At 30.3% G+C, this 25,061-nt stretch overlaps 1 protein-coding gene across 4 annotated transcripts in view; it reads left to right on the top strand.

Moving 5' to 3' along the window:
• The window catches only part of LOC129906130 (RING finger protein nhl-1), a 140,174-nt gene that overhangs the window by 101,380 nt on the left and 13,733 nt on the right, over window positions 1-25,061 (top strand). For all 4 annotated transcript variants that reach the window (XM_055981777.1, XM_055981773.1, XM_055981776.1 and 1 more), the window contains 3 exons: window positions 4,857-4,992; window positions 15,277-15,419; window positions 16,045-17,316. In XM_055981777.1, the coding sequence (XP_055837752.1) occupies window positions 4,857-4,992; window positions 15,277-15,419; window positions 16,045-17,316 (1,551 nt within the window). The remainder of the gene's footprint in view (window positions 1-4,856; window positions 4,993-15,276; window positions 15,420-16,044; window positions 17,317-25,061) is intronic.

The raw sequence follows: 25,061 nt of genomic DNA, 5'->3' as shown, positions 1-25,061 counted from the left end.
AGTGGTAATACTTGGAAAAGCTTTTCCAAGAAATACTGTAGACAAAATTATTATTCTACAAAATTGAGAACAAACTTTCCTTTTAATCCATTTCACTTGAATTGGTTTTTAATAAATCGTTTTCGTTGGAGAGGTTCGTAAAATAAATTACGACCTTAAGCCACCTCAAAATGAATTTGGTTCAAATTGTAGCCCATATTTTTTTTTTTTAGTTTGTAATTTAGGACGTATTTCCTTTTATTGGATTGTAATTTTGGAAAATTTTTTTTTTTTTAATATTTGCTTGAATAACAAAAAATTATGAAAATTAAATAGTTGCTTCGTCATTTTGAAGGAATCAACATCACCTAAAAAAGTTATTTAAAAATTAAAAAATAATCTATTTAAATTAAAGCTAAATAAAACGTTTTATGAATATAAAATTTATAAAAATTCAAATAGTCGCTTGGAAGAAAGTCGGAAATCAGAGAAACAGTTCTATAGGAGGCACCTTTATATATGTTTTTGAAAACTTTATCAACATTAAAAAAGTTGATATGATTTTTTTTTCGTGGAAATTAAAAAAAAATTGTCTTTAAATGAAACTTCAAACAATTTTTTTTTCAGCTCGTTTGAAAATATACTTAACCCTCTGTCGGCACACGGGTGCGAATTTGGCAGGGCAAAAATAAAAAATTACGATTTTTCAAAAAAGTGGTCACAATCTGAATTTTGAAAACAATATTCGAATTCCTCGGAAAATTCTACATCAATTTCATATATGATTCTCTATAAAATATTGAGAACGAAAAAAGTTGTAGTGACATGAAAAAGTATGAACCAAATTCGCACCCGTGTGCCTATCACGTCACAAAAAAGAGGTGTGCCTACAGAGGGTTAACTTTGACAGATATTTAATATAAAAAATTATTCCTTTTTAGAAAATTATTCCTGGAAATCATAATAGGGTGAAATGTACTAATGCGATAGTCGATAACACTGGTTAACAAGGGTTCTGTTGCCTAAACCAAAATATACTTTTCTGAAGGTTTTCGGTGTGCTGAACTCGAATCCGAAGTCAAAAAAATTCTAGCAGCTTGCGTTTTTGAAATATTACCGTTAGAAAATGCAAAAAAACGTTTTTTTGACTACTTCGGACGTTTTTTTTTCATGTAAGAAAAAAAATTGTAACGGTTTCTAAAAGACCTGTTTTTCTTCTTTCAAAATCTGTTTAAATCTTTCCGATATCTTTCGTATAGGTATAGATATCTTAAGATGAACTAAGTGTGTTTTGCTCAAAAATCATAGAGGATGTAATAACTTTATAATACACTGGTAAGCCAAGCAGCACATGTGTTGTCGAAAAAATTTTAGCTGTTGCTGACTACATATTTAATACCCTTTTCAAAAATGTAATTAAAAGACTTTCATCAGCTCTAGTTTCTTAGTTTCAGCAAAGTAGATATAAAACAGAAAAAAAACATGTATTTACTTAGAAAAACTTTATTTAAAAAAATAAATTAACCATTAGTTTCCAAAAAACTTCGTTTTAAGGCTCTCCTCTGGTGTGCTGTTTTTGGAAAATGACATATAAGAGACCAACAATAGTCGGACATCATATTCGTATCCCAGAAACCCTGGTCTATCCTCTATGATCTTTGAGCAAAACACACTTACTTCATCTTAAGATATCTCGACCTATACGAAAGATATCGGAAAGATTTAAACAGATTTTGAAAGAAGAAAAACAGGTCTTGTAGAAAATGTTAAAATTTTAATTTTAAAAAATTTTCTTACATGAAAAAAAAAACGTCCGAAGTAGTCAAAAAAACGTTTTTTTGCATTTCCTAACGGTAATACTTCAAAAACGCGAGCTGCTAGAATTTTTTTGACTTCGGATTCGAGTTCAGCATCGAGTTCACCGAAAACCTTCAGAAAAGTATATTTTGGTTCCGGCAACAAAAAAAAAGTTTAATTTTGTAAACCAGTGTAATAATCAAAATCAATGATTTTTGGAGCAAAATTATCGTTTTTTGACTATCAACTACCGATTTACCTACGCGTTAGCCAATTCCACCTCTGGAAATTGTGTAGTTGAAAACGTTGATCTTTTGAATTTGAAACAAAAATATTAGCTACAAAAATTTGAAAAAAAAAATTCTTTTTCTGCGACAGTGTTTCTTGGTCACTTTTTTTCAAAACCGTTTACTTTCAAAAACATTGGGTGGTCAAAAAAAAGTTAATGGGTTGCAAAAAGCTGTTGGTACATCTACAAATCTAGAATTTTTGGAGTTGGGGTCAAAATTCTGACGGGGTCAAAATTCTGCTTTTCAAAATTTTTTTTGATAAATCAATAAATTTAAAAACATAAAGAAAAGGGGTTTGTGTATAGCTTTCATATTTGTCAAATCATTTTAAATTGATATTCAAAACATTAAATAAGTAAAGGAATGTACTTTATCACACAACATCGTTTCTATGATTAGTTTTCAACACGGTATACTCGTATAGATGTGAATTACAGTTAAGACAATATCAACCTAAAAAAACATTAATGAGGTGTATTTTGGTATACTAAACGCATATGCTATGGAAAAAAACAGAACTATCAGAATTTTTTTTTGTTAAAAAAAATGATGACAGAATTTTGAAAAGCAGAATTTTGAAAAACAGAACTTAAAAAAAAGCAGAATTTTGTAAATCAGATTTTTAAAGTCAGAATTTTGACCCGTTCCCGAATTTTTGGCCAGTGTCGTAAAAATATTCGTAGTTTAAATTTGGTTTAGGTGGCTGTCCCGATAGTTGACAGACGAGTAGGGGAGAGTGGGGCTAAATGTAACAGGGGTAAGAATTAACAGCTAAAAAAAGCGATGTTCCTTTCAATATTAAGAAACGCGTAAAGGAGAAAAATGCTCAATTTTTGCATATCTACCGGCACATTTTCTTCAGATGAAGATTAGACGACAGGGTGAGAAGTTACACTAGTGGTGCCCAAAAAATGCATGTTTGTAACTTTTTTTTTAAATTTTATTTTTGGTCTACCTCTTTACCCGAAAAAGATAGAGTGCTAAGTGTTTTTTTGTTATATGCAACTGTGTTTTGGCTCAAATTGCGTGTATATGTTATGTCTATATATGTTTCGCTTTTTTTTTTAATTGATTTTATGTGCCAAATTTCATGCTGGGGCTAGTTGTAACATTTTTCCGGGGCAAGTTGTACCATGTAAAAACTTACCTATACTGAAAAATTGTTTACCTAATATAATTAACAACCCTGAATATGAATGCTTGTAATTGAATTTGTATTTATTTTGAAATTGGAAACACATTTTTGAACCACCACTTGAATTCATAAAGCTTATAAAACAATTTATGAATTCGAATAACTTTTATTTAAGACTACTGTCAAATTTTCTCTGGAAATCTTGGATTTGCCCCTTTTTTTACAAATTCGCACCAAAATTTCATGACTGAGGTTTGTTTTTATTGTTATTAATTAAAAATAAATAAATATAAACAAATAAAGGTATTTTTCTCTTATTTTTAGTTCTTGGTACAACCTACCCCGGTATGTGTTACACTTTGCCCCGTATGTGGGGTAAGTTGAAACAACACGATTTTTTATTTGGAAGCTTTATTTTTCAACTTTACCGTTATGTTTTGCTAAATTTTTATGATGGATCTTGGAGCTAAAACATGGGTCTTTAATTTAAAAAAGGTCTGGTTGACCCACTTTCAAATTTGTAGGAGAACCATCGATTTTAGAAAAAAGTGTTACATTTGGCCCCACTCTCCCCTACTATAAAAGGTTAGTTGTATTACCGAGTGAAGCTTAGTACAATACTGATACGAAACGAAATGTTTTCTCGGTTTCCAAATCCTTATCCTTACGCCTGAGAGGTATTCCGAATTTCGGGCCTTATCAACATAATGAGAGTCCTCCTATATTGAAGCCAGTCTGATAAAAAAGTGTTCTTAAATAATATGAGAAATTCGTAAATTTAAATTAAAAAAAAAGGATTGGGGTCAAAATCCCGAAAACCGAAATCCCGAAAACCCAAAATCCCAAAATCCAAAATCCCGAAAACTCAAAATCCCGAAAACCCAAAACCCCGAAAAATTATATAAAATGAAAAATTTGCTCAAATTTTTTCATTTTATAATATTTTTCCGGATTTCGATTTCGAAAATAATCCTAAGTGTGAAATTAAGGTATCAACCCGTAAAAAACAATATAATTGTATGATTCCGTTAATATCTCTTTTTTACATGATTTCAATTTCTTATTTTGCAGTGTTTGTGTTGTGATTGAGTTAATTTGGAAAAATCGTTGAACTAAAATCAAAAGAATTATGAGTTTTAATATTTATTTAACTTATAATAATAATTGTATGTTTAAATTGTTATTTAATTGGTTTTAGTTTTATGTTTCAAATTTAATTTCAGTGAAAAACAATTTGTAAGAGTTTTTTACTTTTTCTATTTTATTTTTGTAATTTTGGCCTTTCTGAATTTTGGATTTTGGGATTCTGTCCGTCTCCCAAAAAAAAACCTTATCGATAAATGTGAAAGCTTTGCACCAACAAATACTTTTAGTATTTTGTATCCTCTGGCTTTCAAATATTTTATTAACTGTCTTTTAGATTATTTAATTGACATTGATGTCTACCTACATACATTTTCAACCTCCAAATATATATCGACTTCAAAATGTCCCTCAATTAGTTTTAAAAAATTGAAAACGTTTTAATTGGTTAGGTAAGTAGACTCTTTAATTTATTGATCATGATAACTTTATTTCTTGAATCTGCATTTTTATATCTGTACCTATAAAAATAACAATCAAAGTATTCAAACCTTTTTTTCTATTATTTTCAGGTCAAATGTCCAGAATGTCGTGCCGAACATCGTATACCATATCAAGGGGTTCAAGCATTCCCCACAAATGTCACCTTGCAACGCTTTCTAGAGTTGCATATAGAAATCACTGGAGAGCTGCCGGATCCAACATCTGGTAATTATATTGTTTTATTGAAATTAATTGCATTCACAACCCTCCCCCTTTTTTCATCCTAAAATTGTATTTTGAAGGGTCCTTCCCCCACATAACATCCATCAGCCAAGATATGTGGTATAGCATCAGTTTTATTGATATATCTAACACCCCCTTTTCCATCTACAACAACAACAACAAAAAACACGTCTCTGATCAAAGTCAGGAAGGACAAATTGTGTGTAAACTTTCGGTAGTGACCTCAGCAAATTTTCTTCTTTCGTCCTTCCGTCCGTGTCGTCGTCATCACCACCGGACGTCATGCATATAGCCCCCGTTCGTTGTCTTTGTCGTTATGTCATTGTTGTCAGGCGTCATAGTCCTCGTCGTCGTCGTATGTGTTGGCATCGTCTGAGCTCTTCTGAACTGAAGCTGAAATGCCATTGTGGCATTTCCAGAATTCAGAGTCTAATTAAATTTGCTTTATCAATATAATAAAATCGAGAGACAGTGGGTTGAATCAGGAGGAATATTTTCTCACTCTCTTCTAATTCTAGTCCGTCCTTCTCATTCTCATATGACGATGGCAATGGCCCTGAATATCTTCCGGGCAATGTAGCAAATTATGTTGCTGATTCGGCCTTGAGGCTGGATGGAAACTTTCTCAAATAAAATGTGTGCCCGGATGCATTCTACCATAAATGATTGAGTAATGAACAACACGGAATTCAATCAAATTGGGATAAAGGACTTAAGGACACTCTGCTGCCAGCGTGCGTCTTCTTCGTTTTTCTTTTTTTTTTCAGTTAGATCGTAGATGTGTAATTGTAATCGATGCGGGTGGGCGCAAGTATCTTTCTTTCTTTCTTTTTTTTTGTATCTTCTTCTGTTTGCCTATCTAGATACTTTTTTTTGTCTAGGTTTTCTGATGCTTGATATGGATTTCCTACGAATTTGCTGTTAAGACTGTTTAAGGAATCGAAGCAGCAGATACGATTAGACAGACGTTGATTAATTGTTTTTGTTATGTTTTTTTTTTTTTATGTTTGTGTGTGTTTAAGGATAAAAGTAGCTTCTTAGAAAAAAAAGGAAAATATTTTTATTCTTTGTGAAAGAAAAGAGAGATAGAATTTCGCGCTGTTGTTGAAAGCATCACTCACACCCAATAAAATCGATTAATCAATCATTCAATTCGATAATGAATCGCACAAAAGGGGGCCCGGGCCAGCCACCGCGCGCTCTGTTTTGCTGGCTGCTGTTGCATATATGGTTTAATTTATATTTGAAAAGGCTCTTCCATTTCATCTACTTTTGTTTGTAGATCTAATTAGATGGAGACGAGATATTCCAATAATGCTTGTTGTACAAGTAGAGTATATATCTGAAAGTATTAATATTATGTTGCTTTACTTGTTGGCACATTCAGGCCAAACAGAATTGAATGCGACTTAAAGGTGTGGAAAAGTCGATATACTCATGGACCCAATTTGTTGAACCAACACACTGTCATAGGAACTAGGTTGGAGTTAATTAAAGCAAAATAACGAGGTGAATTCTGTTATGTTGTGTTACTTTTTGGGAGTTGAAAATAGAAGAAAATAAGAGGTAAATAAGGAATTATATCAAACAATAACAGTCCTCTGTCGTGTCCATTTTCTGGAATCTGGTGATAATGATCAATTTTGGGTGTAAATATCGTTGGCTGATTAGAATTCCTTCCTGTAGTAGCTGTTGCACTTTCGGGTTAACATGTCTTTCGAGGTCCCTCAAAATTCGGCTGGAAAGTTTCAACTTGTGTTGGTCAACTGGTATAACACGTCCCTTACTTTGGCGAACACTTTGTGGCGGAATCAAAAAAATTAATAACATTAATTGTAGCTAATTAAATGCTAATTTGTTGAGCAAACCAAAAACTTGTAGCTCGCATAGTTTTTGAATTATTGAATTGTCCTCTAAAATAAGTTAGCGGACAAAATCTGGAATGATTAAAATTAATGAGTTAATTTGACCTCCAAATTTATAGCTTTTTAAATGCTTTTTAATTCCAGAAACTTGGTTTTTGTATTCTCAAAAGTTTTTGTTTTTAGTTCCGCTAAAATAAGATTAAAGTTAGCGGAAGAAAGAAGGAAAATTAATATGTATTTTTTTGATGCCCAAAATTGTAGCTAATTAAATGCTAATTTGTTGCTCAAAAATTAATTTTGTAGCTCCTATCAGCGATTTTTTACATCAATTTGATGTTTAAAAAGGGAGACGGACAGAATCCCGAAATCCAAAATCCAGAAAGACCAAAATCCAGAAAACACTAAATCCCGAAAACCCAAAATCCTGAAAACCCAAGTAAAAAAGAGATATTAACGGAATCATAAACTTATATTGTTTTTTACGTAATAACACCTTAATTTCACACTTAGGATTGCTTTCGAAACCGAAATCCTATATAAAATGAAAAATTTGCGCAAATTTTTCATTTTATATAATTTTTCTGGGTTTCGGGATCCCATTCGGGATTTTGGGTTTTCGGGATTCTGGGTTTTCGGGATTCTGGGTTTTCGGGATTTTGGGTTTTCATGATTTGGGGTTTTCGGGATTTCGGTTTTCTTGATTTTGTCCCTAATCCTTTGAAAACAAGTTTTTTATGCTTCTTGATACTCTTTTGAGCCCTGAAGTCAAAATACATTTTGGATTTTTTTCCCAGCAAAAGTCTAACTTTCCCGTACTATGAACAAATGGACGAACAAACGCTATTCAAATTTTTAAAACTCAATTTCAAACAAAAAAAACTCATTCAAATTATAAGAAACCAATTGACACTTAAAATCTTTTGTGCAGAAAAATTTACTAAAAACAATTGTTTTTGAATTGTCAAATTCAATTCGCGTCCCACTTAATTCGCGTGCGACTTCATCTCAAAATTTATCACTTTCGTTTTTGTTTTATTGTGAATAAGAAGCACAGGGATGAATTGAAAATAAATTCAATTTGAAGTTTAGAAAAGTGAGGCATGGAAAACTTCATATGTCAAATCCCATACAAAAATAAAATAACCTCACTTTTTATTAAGTACCTAATTAAAAATATACTTAACTATTTTCTCTGAGTATACACATTAGGGTGGGTCAAAATACTATTTTTTGGATTTTCAAAAATGCTCAGCGATCAAAAGGTGCTAAATGGTTCGGTTAGCTTATAAGTAAAATTTCATTTCATTATTTTAAGCCTAAGTGCCTCCGGATTGTGGTTTTATTTTTGAAAAAGCAGATATTTGCCTAAAAACCACACATGCTTTGCTTATAGTCCGGTCAATTTAGACATCCGAGGTTACATTAATTCCCAGCAAGCTGAAAATTGGTAGGATTGTTGAAAACACCATCATAAATTAAATCTAAAAAGTAATCATCGATCCGAGGTCTGGAAAAAAATTTACGGGGGGTCAAAGGTCACAAAAACTGGTTTTTCACGATTTTCAGCAAAACGGTAAGTCTTATCAAAAAATTTTCAATGCAAGAATTGTAGACCAGGTCATTATATATAAAAAGTGTCATGACACTTTTTTTCCTGAGACCCACCGTTTCTTAGGTATAACGATTCAAAAAGTTGAAGTTGAGTTGTAATCCTCATAATCAGGCCCATTCTGAAAAAAACTCCCAACTGAAAAGATCTTGAAATTTCTTTATGTTTTTTTGCTTAAATTTCGTTCTTCAATGGTTAAGAATATGGGAAAGCAAAAAAAAATGGAAATTTTCACCATTTGCCCGATTGGGGCCCTTCTCCCGAAACAAATTTCCCAGGGAATTTTTGTTTAGAATAGGTCTGACCATATACAGGGTGTCCGATAGAGAATGGACAACCCTAAGACGGCTGATAACCACTCTTATGACTGTTCTAAAAACAGAGAGAAAAAAGTCCTATCACAACCAGTTCATAAAATATTGGCTTTTTTTCGTTCAGTGTATTTTAAATTTTATCATTTTATGTTTTCGTTCACTACAACCACGAATGAATGAATTTTATTTATTTCTTTTTTTTATAATTTTCTACAATAATTGGATGAGTACATAAACGCTTTAAAAACTGAAAAGCTATTGCACATTTTCGTAAAAAAAATTTTGAAATCTGTTTTTTGATGCAAAATGTGAAAAAAGTATTTTATGAAAAATTTTAAACACCTGTGGTATAAAATAAATCTATGGAAACCTAAGTGGCCAACTTTCTTAAAAATATTCTCGAGTTTGAAAAAGTTAGAATGGTTCGAAAAAGGCCTAAGTTTTTTCCTAAGGGTTTAGAACCAAAGTTCATAGAGAACTTGGATGGGCAACCGGAGGCAGAAGATAAAGTCTGATTATAACCAAACTTTATATTATTGTTCTATTCACAGTTTGGCACCTTTTCATCACTGTGCCCGTAAAAAAATCAGCAAAAAAAATTTCTCCATACATTTGTGACCCAGCCTAATACACATCTCTGAGTGTAACAGACAATTCATTGCGAAAGAAAAGTCAAAATATGCGACCATCCCATGTGTAAGATGCTTAAGGGCTGCTAGATCTGACGATGATATTAAGTTGATAAAATTAGATGAGGCAAATAGCCAAAAATTTGGTGGAAACCTAAATTAAGGCATACCTACTATTATTTATAAACATAGTTAAAGTCCTGATCTCTACCTCCAGGGCCGGATCAGCAATATTAAGAAAAAGGGGCGCCCGCCAGTCCAGTTCTTATATCATATCTCTGTTATTTGCAATCCGATTGCAAGGATCGCAAATTAAAAAATAAAGCTACAAAAACGATCCTTGTAATTTTTACTTGTGATATAGGTCCTATAGGGCAAGTTTATGATTCGATTCAATCCGAAACTACTTATTCGATTTCAACGAAACTTAAAAAAAAAGAATTTATATATTAAATTATTTTAATATATAAATGTAAGCTAAAAATAAAATGTTCACAAAAATAGTCTTTGGATTTGTAAAAAAATTTTTGTTCTAAAAAATCAAATTTTCGAAAACGGGTCATTGAATTTTTTTGAAATTTTGGTTTTAGATGTTGATTAGTGATTTCTACAAAATTGCATACCAATTTTACTTAAAAACTTTTTTTTTCAAAAAATCATTTATAAAAATTAGTTTTTTAAAAAAAAATCTCTAACGATTTTGAATTTTATTTTCTAAAACTACATCTTAATATAACAAATGAATTTGCATACTTGTTTTGGAGGGCAATTTGATTTCAGTGCTGTTTTATTTTAAAAAGGATTTTTATGTTTTTTTTTTTTTTTGTTTTTATATACCTACAATAATAACATTTTCTAAATTTCTAAGTAAAAAGTCCTAAAAATTCTAGCAACTTCAACACTAAGAGCACGTTTGTGCGACCCTTTCGTGCATTTTATTTTTTTTTAATTTTGAAAACTCTTTTTCATGCTTGTGCTATTTTTCCTCCTGAAAGAGTATTAATTTGTAAGACACGTTACATTGGTAATCTTTCACGGTTGTTTGTAATGATTATTATCAATTTCCACAACTGTTTCATTTCATCTGCCAAAAAAAAAAAAATAACAAGCATTTCCAAAAATTTATACAACTCTACATAATGCATATGTCCTTCAAACATTTATCCTTCTTTACTTACTCGACACTTTTAGATTTATTCAAGTGTATTGAATTCAACTGTCAATTTGTCTCTTATATTTTTTTCCTTCCCTTAAAAAAACGTAGAGCTTATTTGGTTCTCAAATATACATATACTGGCATCAATAAGTTAAAGATATTGTATCTATTCTTATTTTTTTTTTAAGATAGATATCTAGCATAAAGAAATTCAATTTCTTGCATTTGAGCATTTTGAGAGTTATATTTTGAAGGAGTATTTTTTTGTGTGTGTTTATCTTGTAATAATAAATATATGATCGAATATGCTATATGAGTTAAATATACACTCTATTCGAATCACTTTTTGAAAAAAATTTTGTCTTCATTTTTTTTTTTATATGTATAAGCGAAAGAAAATGATATCAATTCATTCATTCATTCTTTCATTCATTCAGTTTCAAGTGATGACTCTTTATCTGCATCCTTATAACCAATTCAAAAAGAATATATACATCAGGAAAGGGTTTCTTAAGGATGTTTTGAATTTCAATTTGGATTATCTTTTCCACGGAAAAGGATTCACAAATATTGGCATTTATTTTTTCTTTTCCTTATAGAACTTAAGTAAACAAAATTTAAATCTATATTAAGGAAAAGTATCTTACAACAACAATGTAAATATGTGATATCTGATGCTACTTTTTTTTTTAATCCAAGTCACGCTTTTTGTAACAGAATTACTAAAAGTGGAATATTTTTGCGAAAATTTAATATATTTTGAAAACCACTTCAATAATGTGAGATTCACAATGAGCATCTTGTTAAGTTAAAAAATACTCTTAAGCATTCGATAAACGACAAGGTGTTAAATTTTCCTTAATAATCGATAAAATTTATGTCAAAACTGTCCTACCAAAATTTGTACCTACCTACAAAATCTTAGTCTACATAAATTTTCGAAATTTAGACCGTTTACCTTCTTGTAAATGGGTCTTGCTATGCCAAATTGCCTTAAATTAAAGCGTTATTTTTTGCATTTTTGGAAATTGTCTTTCCAGAATGTCAGCATCAGTAATGTAGATTATTTTTAACCAATTGATTGAACTTTCTGATATTACCGACGCACAGTCCAGTATTTTGGTCTAAAACCTGGCCAAAAATATTTGGGCACATTTTTCACATCAAATAGGTACCATGTACCAAATGACTAAAAAGTTTTTCGTTTTCTTGGTACAGTAAAACCCACTTAAGTGCTTACCTCCTAATTAGCCGTGAAAAAAAAATTTTTAATACTTCAAAAAATGCACGTACAGTCCTATGCTTTAACTTTTTATTAAAGCTAGTAATTTATTCTTAATTTTGTTTTTTGACTCAAGTTGTTTCATTAATTAGTTTTTGAGAAATTAAGTTTTAAAGATGAAATTTAGAAAAAAAAAGTTTTTTTCGTTTTTTTAATTGATTCTATATTTTTTGCAATATTATGGACCTTTATTTATCATTATTAAATGGCCTAGTAGTTTTAAGTCAAATACTAAAGAATTCATTCCAATAAAAATATCAAAGTTCCTAAGAAATAAGAAAAAAACAAATGAAAAATACCTACTTTTTTAAGCCTGGTACGCTGCTCGCGCTAAATTTTAGCTTCCATACAAATTATCGAAAAATTTTAGCCGAGCTAAAATGAGTCCCATACAAATTATCGATAACTTGTATGGAAATTTTATCTTCGCTAAAATTTAGCTCGAGCAGCGTACCAGGCTTTACCGGTAAACCCGTTTTTGGGTTTGAGGCAAACTCGGGCAAAATTTTTGAAATGCAATATTGTTCTACATATTAAGCAGTTTAGGTAAGACCATGTTGCGGAGTGTTGCGCTATTTTAAAATACTAATGTTAAAAAAAAGAGAAAAGCGCAAATTTTTTAAGTGTTTACTTTAACCCCTCCGTATGAAAAATAGAGTTGCATATACAATTATTTTTGAAGTGAAAACTTCTTTAGTATCGTAGTGATTTGAAACAAGATGAAACGAAAAAGCGACACGAAAAATCAATTGATTTTAACTTTTTGAAGTGAAAACTTCTTTAGTATCGTAGTGATTTGAAACAAGATGAAACGAAAACGCGACACGACTTCAACTTGTTATAACTTTTTTGTTTTAATAGATAGATAATTGAAATTTGTACTGTAGATAGGTAATTAAATAAATTATAATTGTACAAAATTTCAATTAATTTCATATTTAAAATTCGGAGATAACGGTAAAAAGATGTTCTTTTCCAACACACGTTATATCTTTTGATCTAGTGCACATACAAATTTGATTTAACTTTAATACGCATGCTGATAACATAACCTTTTATTTGATATATCAAACATAACGTTACGTGCTCTACAAGTTACACAATCTTAAATTGAAAAAAATTTAAAAATACCTCAAAACACCTGTGGAGATCTGTTTGCGATGACCAGCTACCAGTGTAGGAAGTACCGTAATCTCAGTCTGGAAATTCGACATGGTTGACTTTAAAAAATTCTAACTTCTCTTGTAGACATCTTTGAAATAAGATTTATTCATCATTATACAAGGTGAAACAATAAGCTTTCAAATGGTATAAAATTTTTTATAGGTTGTCAAACAAAAAAATTGATTTAATAGCATGAGAACATAAAAATAAATGTTTTTTTTGCTTTTTGGATGAAATTTCATCGAGTTTAAAAAATTCTAGCTCTTTTTGTAGATGTCTCATACACCTGATCGATATATATTTTTTGAGCTAAGACAATAAGTTTTCAGATGGTGTAAAAATTTGTATAGGTTGTTAGGGAAAAAAATGTGGATTTAATAGTGTGAGAAGATAAAAATACGTGTTTTTTTCGCTTTTTTTTATGAAAATTGATCGAGTTCAAAAAATTCTAGCCCTTTTTGTAAATATCTCATAGACTTGATCGATATATATATTTTGAGCTAAGACAATAAGCTTTCAGGTGATATAAAATTTATCAAGGTTGTCATATAAAAAACATGGATTTGAAGGTGATAGAATAAAAATAGGTAGATTTTTTCTATTTTTTTTTTGCAAGAAAAATGATTTTTTAAGGTTTCACTTCTACCACGTGTGAATTGCACACATGATTTTTTTTTTTGTTTTATAGATAGCTAAATGAAATTTTTACTGTAGATAGGTAATTAAATAAACTATAATTGTGCAAAATTTCATTTAATTTAATATTCAAAATCCTGAGACAACACACATAACGGTACGTGATCTACAAATACAAAATCTTAAATTTAAAAACGTGAAAACACCTCAAAACACGTGTGGAAATCTGTTGCCGATGACTAGCCACCATTCAGTGTAGGAAGTACAGTAATATCAGTTTTAAATTTCGAGATGGTTGGCTTTGAAAAGTTCTTACATTTTTTGTGGGCATGGTAGAAACATGATTGAAAAGTCATATAAAAGGTGAAATAATAAGCTTTCAGATGATATAAAATTTATTATTATTTAATTTATTAGGTTGTCAAAATATTGATTTAAAGGTGATGGAATAAAAAAAAGGTAAATTTTTTCGATTTTTACAAAACTGAGAAATTTGATTTATGACCACGTTTTAGGTCAAAATACCGCACTGTGCGACTAGTTGTGTTCGTAGCTTGTAAAAGTTTTTTGACGTTAAACTTTCTTTAAAAAATCCGATTTTTGTTGTGTCTATGTTTTTTCGACCAATTAACGATTTTTACTGAAAAATAATCATGTTCCAACAATTTGCTTTATGGCTAACTTTTTTACAAAGTCATTATTTTTACATTTATAGTTTAGTTGTCCATAAAAATGTCCTTCTTCTTCTGAATAAATCGAAAGAAACACCACTAAAGTTGTAATATCAGGAAGGCGCGAAGGGGTAGTTTCGAAGTTTTAAATCATTAAAGTATAAAACTAAACACAGATTTGAGATTGTATATTTTTTTATGTCAAATTTGCATATTTTTTCTTTTAGTTTATGACAGGCTTTAAAACAGATTCTTCATACCTTTTTTTTTTCATACAAAAGTTTAAGCCCTTTTATCATATATGTTAAGCAGGATATTCAATCTAAAATTTCTTCACTGCTTCGTTTGAAAACAATGAACTTTTTTTTTATATTTTTATCCTCTCTATCTACGTGACCTTTTTCAACCTTTATGTTTTCACTTTTGACAAATCACCTTGGGATAAATATAAACTCTTCCAGACGAAAAAAGTTTTCGCGATATATAAGCCCTATCACAAACTATGTAGGTATAGTATAGAAGAAAAAGCGATGCCCTTTAAAGAGGTTTATAACATCCCACATGCGAAGAGCGAGGAATATTATAATTTACTTTACCTACTCGTATATCCAAAGTAAAGGTCCTTTCGACCAAAAAAAAAACATCTACATCCTTTTTCACGGCTTGGCTCTATATAGAACGTCCAAATCCATCCATTCCATGCATAACAATGAAATATTATAAAAAAAAACCCTTTAGCAACAAAAAAAAGAGATACAAGGAAAAAAAAAAAAAAACTCAATAAAATCCATCAGCTCCCCATCTTTCCTGGCTGCTGCAAAAAATTCCATCGAAAATCCGACTCTTTGCATTTAATTTGAATACATCTATTTTTTCTTTCTACTTTTTTTTTTTTTTTTTTTGATATGAGCTTTTTACTTTATTTTCCATCCTCTCAAAGGTCAAGTGATGGAACGCTGTAGTGTTTGCTCGGAGAAGGCATACCTTTCGCCCTGTGCCCATTGTGACAAGAAGATTTGTGAGGACTGCAAAAGTGCTCACATGGACATTTTGAGACGTGAAATCACCCGGATCAATAGTCAGGTAAGACTACTATTATAATAGTCCTTGGATGTTGGTATGAAAAAAATAAACAATTCTATATCGTGTCCTTGAGACATCCTGATGTAGTGATGGGAACTATCGAATAATTTAAATATCGATATTTAGTAACTAAATTATTTGAACTATCGAATAGTTTATTCATTCATTTATTCATTCGAATAGCAACTATCGAATAAAAACTATCGAATAAAAAAACTATTTGAATGAAAAAACTATCGAATAAAAACTATCGAATAAAAAAACTATCAAATAAAAACTATCGAATAAACTATCGAATAAAAAAACTATCAAATAAAAACTATCGAATAAACTATCGAATAAAAAAAACTATCAAATGAAAACTATCGAATAAACTATCGATACAAAAAAAAACTATCGAATAAAAAACTATCGAATAAAAAAACTATTCGAATGAAAATAGTAACTAATTGATTGAATAAATGAAAATAATTTAAAACTATCGAATGAATGAATATTTTACAACTATCGATAGTTTGATAGTTTTTATTCGATAGTTCCCATCACTACCCTGATGTCCTTCTTTCTATACTACCTATCCTATAAATAATATAAATGATATCAATTTTTAAATTTATTTTCACAGATTCGTCGCAGTCTTCATCGTTTGCAAGATTCTTTGGCAGTGATTGAAAAAAACACCTTGAGCTTGCAGACGAATTGCATTAGTGTGTCCGAGGAGATTGATGAAATCTACAGACGAGTCACTAAGGCAATTAAGGATCGTTCTGAGCATCTCAAGGGTGAGATCGATCGCTACCTTACAACGGAACTGAGAAATTTGACTTCGTTGAAGGAAAATCTCGACTCTGAAATTAATAATATCGCCAGTAATTGTGATGTTGCCGACAAGTACATGAACGAAACTGTAGAATGGGATGATTGTGAGCTGATGGATACGAAAGAGATTTTCTTGAAGACCGTTGAATTTCTCAGGAACTTTGAGTACGAAAACGCTGATTACAGCCGACGAGTCCGATTCCTTGTATCCATTGATCCGAATCAATTGGTTATGAATTTGGCCACATTTGGGGACTTGAATATTACGCCGCATGCACAGACAAATAGCACTACGAGCAGTAGTCACTTGGCACCGCCGAGTGCGCTACAGCCGGGATTGATGAGATCGAAGAGTGATCATAGGTTGGCGACGCAGTTCCGTCAACAGGAAGAGAGAGGTGGTTATGATGATGAACCTGCTTTGGGTGGTAGGAAGTTCGGTGAACGAAGGGAACGTTATGGAGAGACCGGAAGTTCGAGATACGGACGTACCGGTGGTGACTATGATTACGATTACGAAAGTGAGCAATCACGCCCGAGTAAGTCACGATTCCGTTCGAGATTCGTGCGAAGTCATCAAAATGACGATTCAGACACTGAACCCCAGCGATCTGTACGTCCCGAAAAAGACGTTAAGGACCGTGATCGTGTGTTGGACACTGAAGATGTGTCCCGTGGTCAATTGAGTGGAATTATCCGCTTGTGTGATTGTCCGAGGGTCATCAAACGCCTTAACGAACAAGGCAAGGAAAAAAAGGAGAAAAAAGAAACTCCAGCCGCGCCGCCAGCACCTAAACCCGTTGTTGGGCGTAAGACTATCCCACCTGTAGCCACCAGACAGATATCGGAGGAAGATGAAATCAGTCGAATTAAGCGACAAAATAAGGGAGCTACATCAACGGCTGCTGTTGCAGCTGCTGCTGCAGTTACTGTTGTTGAACCAGAACGACCAACTGCTGATCGTGTTGCTGCTTTGAAACGCAATACGACTTCTAGCAATACAACTTCGGCAACGAGTGAAGAAAGTGACAGTTCACATAGGGCTTCTCCAGCCCGTCGGACACCTTCAAGGGCTGAGGTGAGTTTTGATGATGATTGATGACTTTGCTGAAGAATTGCATTCTCCAAGGTTTTTGAACTAGTTTATGCAGGTTTCATGTCATTTTTTTTAACATTTTTTAACAATCATCTTCAAACGTATAATCTTACTAAAATTTAGTTTTACCATATCGTACAAATTGGAATTCTAAAATCTTATGAAAAGGACATCAAAATTCCATTTGGCATAATAAAAAAAGATCCGAAGTAGGCTTTTAATAGGTTTTCTGAATAATACATATACTATCCAAAAACTTACAAATTTTCTCAAAATTTCGCTGTCCTCCTAAATTATATTGAAAATGTACTGTCATGATCTATACATAAATATTTTTGAAACAGAATTCCTATACACTGAAATATAAAACAACTGTTAATACACAAATAATGATTTTTTTTATTTACAAAATCATTTTTTCATCATTTTGATATGATTTTCAAACTGTTATAATTTTTTCTCCTTTTCTATCAATTACATATTCTACTATGATGTTTTCTTGCCGGGTTGGGGTCAAAATGCAAAAAAAACCCAAATTCCTAAAAGTCCAAAATTTCGAAGAATTTCCATAATCACGAAAAACTAGAAAACCGGAATCACGAAAATGCGGAATCCCAAATGAAATCCCAAAATAAAATAATAAACAATAATAAAATAGTTTTTCGGAATTTTCATTTTGGAAAATAATCCGTTCTTAATTCAGTTACAGAAGCTAGAAATAAGGGTTTGTTTTTAAGCCAAATTATCTGGCGAAAAATTCCGTCATCAGTCCTTACAATAGCCTACGGAAATAATGAAGGTAACATTTTTGTAACTTAAAAACATCTAAGAAATTATATTATGTCTCCATATTTTAGAGGTTTCTCTGGATTTAGGGTTTCCGTATTTTGGATTTTCGGGATACTGGGTTTTCTAGACTCAGAATTTTGGAATTGTGTCCGACTTGCCCGTTCTTGCCCATTCTTCATGGTGAGGAATTCGTAATGGTTGGCGTCAGAGTTTCATAAAACGAATTCCCAAAATTTGTAAAATCCAAAATTCCTAAAACTAAAATCCCAAAAATCCAAAAATTTGAGAATTTTCATTTTTTTTAATTTTATTTTCGGGTTATAAACCTTTTTGTAATTTGGATTTTCGGGTTTTTGTTTTGATGAAATTTGCTGGGTTTTGCGGTTACTTTTCTCAAAACCGGCTTAAACGATTTTGATACAAATAAAATTCACGACTGGGTCACTTAATAAGACGGTAATGTTAAAGCTTTTTGAGCTAATGTCTTTTGTGGGTCTGGAGATTAGATCATAAGTTTTGGATTTATTACACGGTGCGACACTGAAAATACACCCGAGAAATAACATAGTGTAGGCTGTTCGTATGGTCGAATAATGCATAAAAATATTTTTGTTATATTTTTGGAACCCTCCATTTTTTTTTTTATTTACAAAAAACCATTTTTACAGACCTTGCGATGTAATCTATCAATATTTCAGTAATTTTTCTTACAACTCTCAATATGTTATATGTTTAAAAATGTATGTTTTTTAAATTTTTAGCATTAAACGTGTAAAAAGCGATTTTTGAAATAGTCTGAAAAAATGACTTTTTTTACCAAGCTAAATCTCTAAAATTATAACAATTAAAAATCTGAAAAATTTTCACATGATAGCTACCCTTATTAAACTTGAGTCTGTAAAGTTTTAAATTTTTTGAACGAATGGTTTGGCTGGAATTTAAAATTGATGGAACAAGGTCCAAGAAACCCCATGTTATTCCCATAAGAAACTTCAACCGCTTGGCGGCACGGGTTAGAATTAAGTTAGAGACTTGAAACTTGGGGAAAAATTTTTTTAGTTTATTTCCAACCATTTAACATCCTAGGAGCATAGAAATTCTTATTATTTTAAAATAACGAACACCCTATTGTGCACCTTGCAATTCACATCATGAAAAGCCACATTTTCTATTTACGAAAAAATAGCATAGATTCCGCAGTTTTGGTCAAATTCAATAAAAAAAATACGCCAATTTCTGTCTAAATGTACATTCTTTCAGAATATAACCTTACTTTATTTTTTTGTTTGTTTTATTTTGCAAAAAAAATTGGGTAAAGTTGAAAAAATTGGGAAAAAATCACTTTTTCAAAGATTTGTGGGATAAAAACCTACACTTAATTTGTTTAAACAAAAGGCTTATATACATCATTCAAAAGGTCTGGAAATCCTCTTTCCAAAAACATATAACATATTGAGAGTTGTAAGAAAAATGACTGAAATATTGATAGATTACATCGCAAGGTCTGTAAAAATGGTTTTTTGTAAATAAAAAAAAAATGGAGGGTTCCAAAAATATAACAAAAATATTTTTATGCATTATTCGACCATACGAACAGCCTACACTATGTTATTTCTCGGGTGTATTTTTTTTTTTATTTTGTAGCACAGTGTTATAGGTGGGCCAGATTTTACTGAATATGACGCAGCTAGTCAAGTTGTGCCACCTATTGTTGGCTTTTGTTAGGTACTTTAAGAAGATATCGCCCTTCATGACTCCTAAGTTAAGAATAGTTTTTGGTTGTTTTTTTTTTTTAATTAAAAAATTGTTTTTAATGATTTTGATCGTAAAACGTAGTACTTATGTATGCTATATTTAGTTTGTAATATAAAACAAAAAAAAAGGCCTGTAAGAAAAATAATAATTTTATAAAATTGTAAAATTTTCGAAAAATTAAAAAAAAAAAAAAATAAATAGATTTTTTTGGCAGGTACCGTTTATAACAGTTTAAAAAATATTTACTAAACATATTTTAAAAGAAGGGCACTAAAGTTTTCGTTACAGCTTTTTTGAACAAAATTTACTTTTAAACATATTTTGTTTTAGTTAACTATATGAAAGGTACCGTTAGTTTTGGTCCTCGAGCTCGATTTTTTTTTAAATCTAAATTTGCTCTATATATGTACTGTACATATAGCCGTATTTATTAACTCATCATAGACAATGCATAACATTATGTACTCTTTACAATGTCTTTAAAAAGAAAATTGTTAATTATAAAATTTATGGAACGTTGTAGAGGTTGTATAAGCTAAACGCGTTCTTAGGTTGTTTAGAGCCTGAATAAGAATATATTTTGCTTAAATGTCATTTAAAATTCACATAATAATCAGAAAAAGAAAACACAGCAATGATTTGTAGATTTTTTTTTATTGAAGAATATATCAACTAAAACAAAAAATAAGAAATTTGGAGATTTTTTCCTGATATGATTTACGAAAATTTTGGCCGCAGTACTTACATATACATGTGTGTTTTCTATTTATCCTTTTCTTTTTACATAGAAATATGATTTATGTATATTTATTTTTTATTGATGTAATTTTTCATACATGTGAACAATTTGTTATCAAGTAAAACAAATGAAGTGTGGTTTTTTTTTAGAGATTTTCTTCTATGACATCGAGAACTTTCGCTCAGGTTTTTTTTTTTTTTTTTTAGTTATTTATTTTCTAATCAGATGGTGTTATTTTAATCGACAGATGGAGTGGTTTTTCGTGATTAAAAGTACTAATTTTCCAGTTTTAGTACTTATTTGGGCACAAACCTAGCATGCTTAGGAAAATGTTTTATAAATAGAAATTTATGTAACGTTGCATAAAGGCCACATCAAGGGGCACGGTAGTGCCCAGCCAAGTTCTCTAGCAACTTTGGCACTACACCCTTATTTACAGGAAACAACTCAGGCCATTTTCGACCCCCCTCTAACATCCACACCAAATATGCCAGAAATCTCAAACTTGCTACATTTGAGCTGGCCGAACCCAAATTCCTCACAAAATTTCAGCTTAATACGATGAGTAGTTTCTGAGATATAGGACTTCAAAAATCGCGAAAACCGTAACTGACTCATTGACTCACTGACTCACTGACAGATCATCAAAATTATGGAGAACTTCCCGCTATCGTAGAAACTTGAAATTTTACATGGTGATAGGACTTGTGGTGTATACAAAGGAAAAAATCAAAAATTTGAGATTTTCAATTCAGGGGGCGTGGTAGCCGCCCATTTTCGCCGAATTTTCATCAATTATTAAAGAGCACTTCTGACTATCGTAGAATCTTGAAATTTAGTAGAATGGTAGAGCTGGTAGTTTATATTAAGGAAAAAATTTAAAATCTGAGAATTTCAGCTAGGGGGCGTGAAAACCGCCCATTTCCGCTGAATTTTCATCAAATATTATAGAGCACTTCTGAATATCGTAGAATCTTGAAATTTAGTAGAATGGTAGAGCTGGTAGTTTATACAAAGGAAAAAATTTAAAATCTGAGAATTTCAGCTAGGGGGCGTGGTAACCGCCCATTTTCGCTTAATTTACATCAAATATTTTAGAGCACTTCTGATTATCGTAGAATCTTGAAACTTAGTAAAATGGTAGAACTGGTAGTTTATACAAAGAAAAAAATTTTTAATTTGAGAATTTTTGCCAGGGGGCGTTGTAACCGCCCATTTTCACTTAATTTACATCAAATATTTTAGAGCACTTCTGATTATTAAATTTGTATAAATAAAATTTTGGTTGTTTACTTGGCAATTTTTCAAATAGCTTTAAAAATCGGTAATTTAAAGTTAAATTGCCAAGTTAACAACCAAAATTTTATTTATACAAATTTAAAGCCAAGCTTTAGAACTTTGTACACTTTTACATTTCAGTACTTTTTGTGCTAGCATAATTTCAACATAGGAGAACTTGGCTCTTTTTTTAACAGTAATGTTTTTGTTGTGATAAAACATTCTGCATTGTATAACTATGCAGCCGTTTAGAGCTGTTAAGTGAAATCTAATAAATTAAGCTGATAGTAGGTATTTATTTTTTAATGATTTGCAGAAAAAAATCTAAAATTTTTTTTATAGTAGAAATAAAATTGTTTTTATTTGATCTTTCATTTTTCTTTTAAAAATAAATTGAGTATATATTTTGTTGTTTACTTATAATTTTTATTGTGTAATAAAAAATGTTAAAATCTTGGTAGCTAATTTTTAACTTCAATATATTCAAAAAAAAATTAATTATGAATAATATTTGAATTTTAAAAAGTAATTTTGATATTTGTCTTACAAATTGCTACCAAATCTTCTTTTCATTGATATATAAAACAGCAAAATTTCAATAAAATCTCTGTTGGCATATAGAGTGTACCTTTTTAATTCCCTCTTCATATCATTTTATTTTATTAAAACTTCCTTTATAAATCTGATTTAGTTTCGAAATTCTGCCTCTTAAATAAAATTTCCTCTTCTCGCAGTTAAATAAAATAAATCAAAATTATTATTAAAATATATTGCCGATACGAAACCAAACCGAATTCAATACGAATTCTCAAATCTCAAGGCTGTTTTTCAGACTTAAAAAATAATATACCTCAATAAAATACCCCAGAAAAGTAATAATATCATTCGCACGCAAACGAAGAGGTGAAACATGATATTCACGAATTTATTTATGTTTATATTTTTTTTCATATAAATCAGTATTCTTCGCCATAATAATATTGCTCCCGTGGGTGTCGTTTTGGCCCCGGAAAAAACCAGACCACACCATCACAGATTTTATTGCATAATAACTTTTATCTGTGAATAATTTTTAAGAGGTTTGCACTTGCTTATACAACATAAATGAAGTGACAATAATGGTTTTTCTTTTTTTTTTTTCTGTTTTAAAGATGTTCCTGGTTCAAGTTGTTGGGGATTTGAGGCATTATTAGGATATTATTAGGTACAAATTGTTTTATTTTTATGTAAGAAATTTAAGATCTTTGCGATTTATTGATGGAAGCTAAAAATTTGAAATTTTTACATCTAAAAGTTATAATTTAAAGTAGTTTGTTTATATTGGATAGCGAATTTTCGCAAAATAAAAAAACTAATATTTTACCAGATTTTTTTGGTTAGTAAAAAATACGATTTTAAACCAAAAAAAGAATAAAAAAACTTCCTTGAATTTCGAATAAATTGTTTGCATAACATCTAATGAAAAATTTTTTTCTTAGTTAAAAATGTTCTTTGTTTAAAAATTTACCAACTATTCACAAAATATATAAAATAGTTATATTCCTTAATTTTTGAATCATCAAATGATAAAAAAACACAAAAATCCATCACAAAGGATAACCATTATACATGCATTGGTCATGTATTATGAATTAACAAAAGGACTTAAAACAAAAAAAATTCCAGGAATCTCGTTAATATTTTTTTTTTTTTTTTGTGATAAATATTCAACAACCATCAACCCAAAAATCGATTACGTTTCACACATTAATGCAAATAATGTAAAAATCTGTTCAATTAATGTGGTTGCTATTAATTATTTTTTCATCGACCACCGTAAATTAACTTTGATTGCAATGCACTCAATTTTTTTTTGTGTTGTTGTTGAAATTTTTTAAATAAATTCACGTTAACAAAAAATGATGTTTTATGAAATTTCCAGGAATTAAAAATTTAAACAAAGTAAAATGTGTGTCAAAATTTTTACAATTTTTTTTTGTTTTGACATATTTTTCAAACTGTGTTTTTAGTTATCGAGTGAGAAATCTACGGGTGGTAAGAATTTTTAACTGTAATTTGCATCTAAATTTTTGCAGTTAAACCACAAACTTTCAGTATCCAAGAATTTTTCATCCTTTTTACTTGCGATATATGTAGGTACTATAGGGCAAGTTTAGGATTCGTAAAAAAAATCGAACTCGATATTACAATTTTACATGACATTACGATGATGGAGAATGCCAAAAAAGTGGGTCCGGCAATTCTGTCTGTCTGTCTGTCTGTATGTACCTCGAGCTACAGCCTAAACTATTCAAGTGATTTTGTTCAAACTTGGTAGTTAACAGTTTTGGGTGATTCCCTAGAGGAAAAATTGAAATTTTTTTTTTAGCACCAAAACTAACGGTACCTGTCATATAACGGAAATAGAAAACTAAATTTTTTTCAAAAACGGCTGCAACGATTTTGATTAAAATTTTTGAGTGTAGTATTTCACATATGAGCCAACTTTTTAAATAAAAAAAATATTTTTTTTACCGTTATTAACGGTACCTGTCATAGAACGGTTTTTTTGAGTTATGAATATCTTGTTCAAGACCACCCCGATTTCAACGAAAATTTTTATACAAAAGCGTTTAAGTAAAGGTAATATTAAAATTTTGTAAAATTTTCAAAAAACTCATTTTTGGATTTTTAAAAAATACTTCAAATTTTTTTTTTGAAAAATCAATTTTTTGAAAACCGGTTTATGAAAAATTTTGAAATTTCGTTTTCATGTGTAAATAAATTATTTGTTCAAAATGGCATACCAACTATTTTTTTGAAAAATGTTAGAAAATTTTTATATATAAAAATAATTTTTTTTAAAAAACGGCTCTAACGATTTTCGAAAGTTTTTTCTAAAAATTCCTTTTTATACAAGAAGTAAACGGGCATACTTGTTTTTTTGTAAAAGATCATTTAAAACGGTATTTAATTAATTATAAAAACAGATTTTATTTTTTTAATTTCTTGAAAATATCAAATTTTAAATTTTCTTAATTTTCTTGAATAAAAGCTTTAATATTAGAGTAACTTTAAGCATAAGAGCAAGTACGTGCGACCCCAGTCGTGCATTTTATTTTTTAACCTTTGATTTATTACTCTAAATGGAATAATTGATGTCCTGAATCAAAATATTTGGAAATTT

This window comes from Episyrphus balteatus, chromosome 1, assembly GCF_945859705.1.
Source record: "Episyrphus balteatus chromosome 1, idEpiBalt1.1, whole genome shotgun sequence".
NCBI classification, from domain to species: domain Eukaryota; kingdom Metazoa; phylum Arthropoda; class Insecta; order Diptera; family Syrphidae; genus Episyrphus; species Episyrphus balteatus.
Note: the sequence above shows the minus strand (reverse complement) of the source record. Positions and strands in the feature narration are given on the sequence as shown.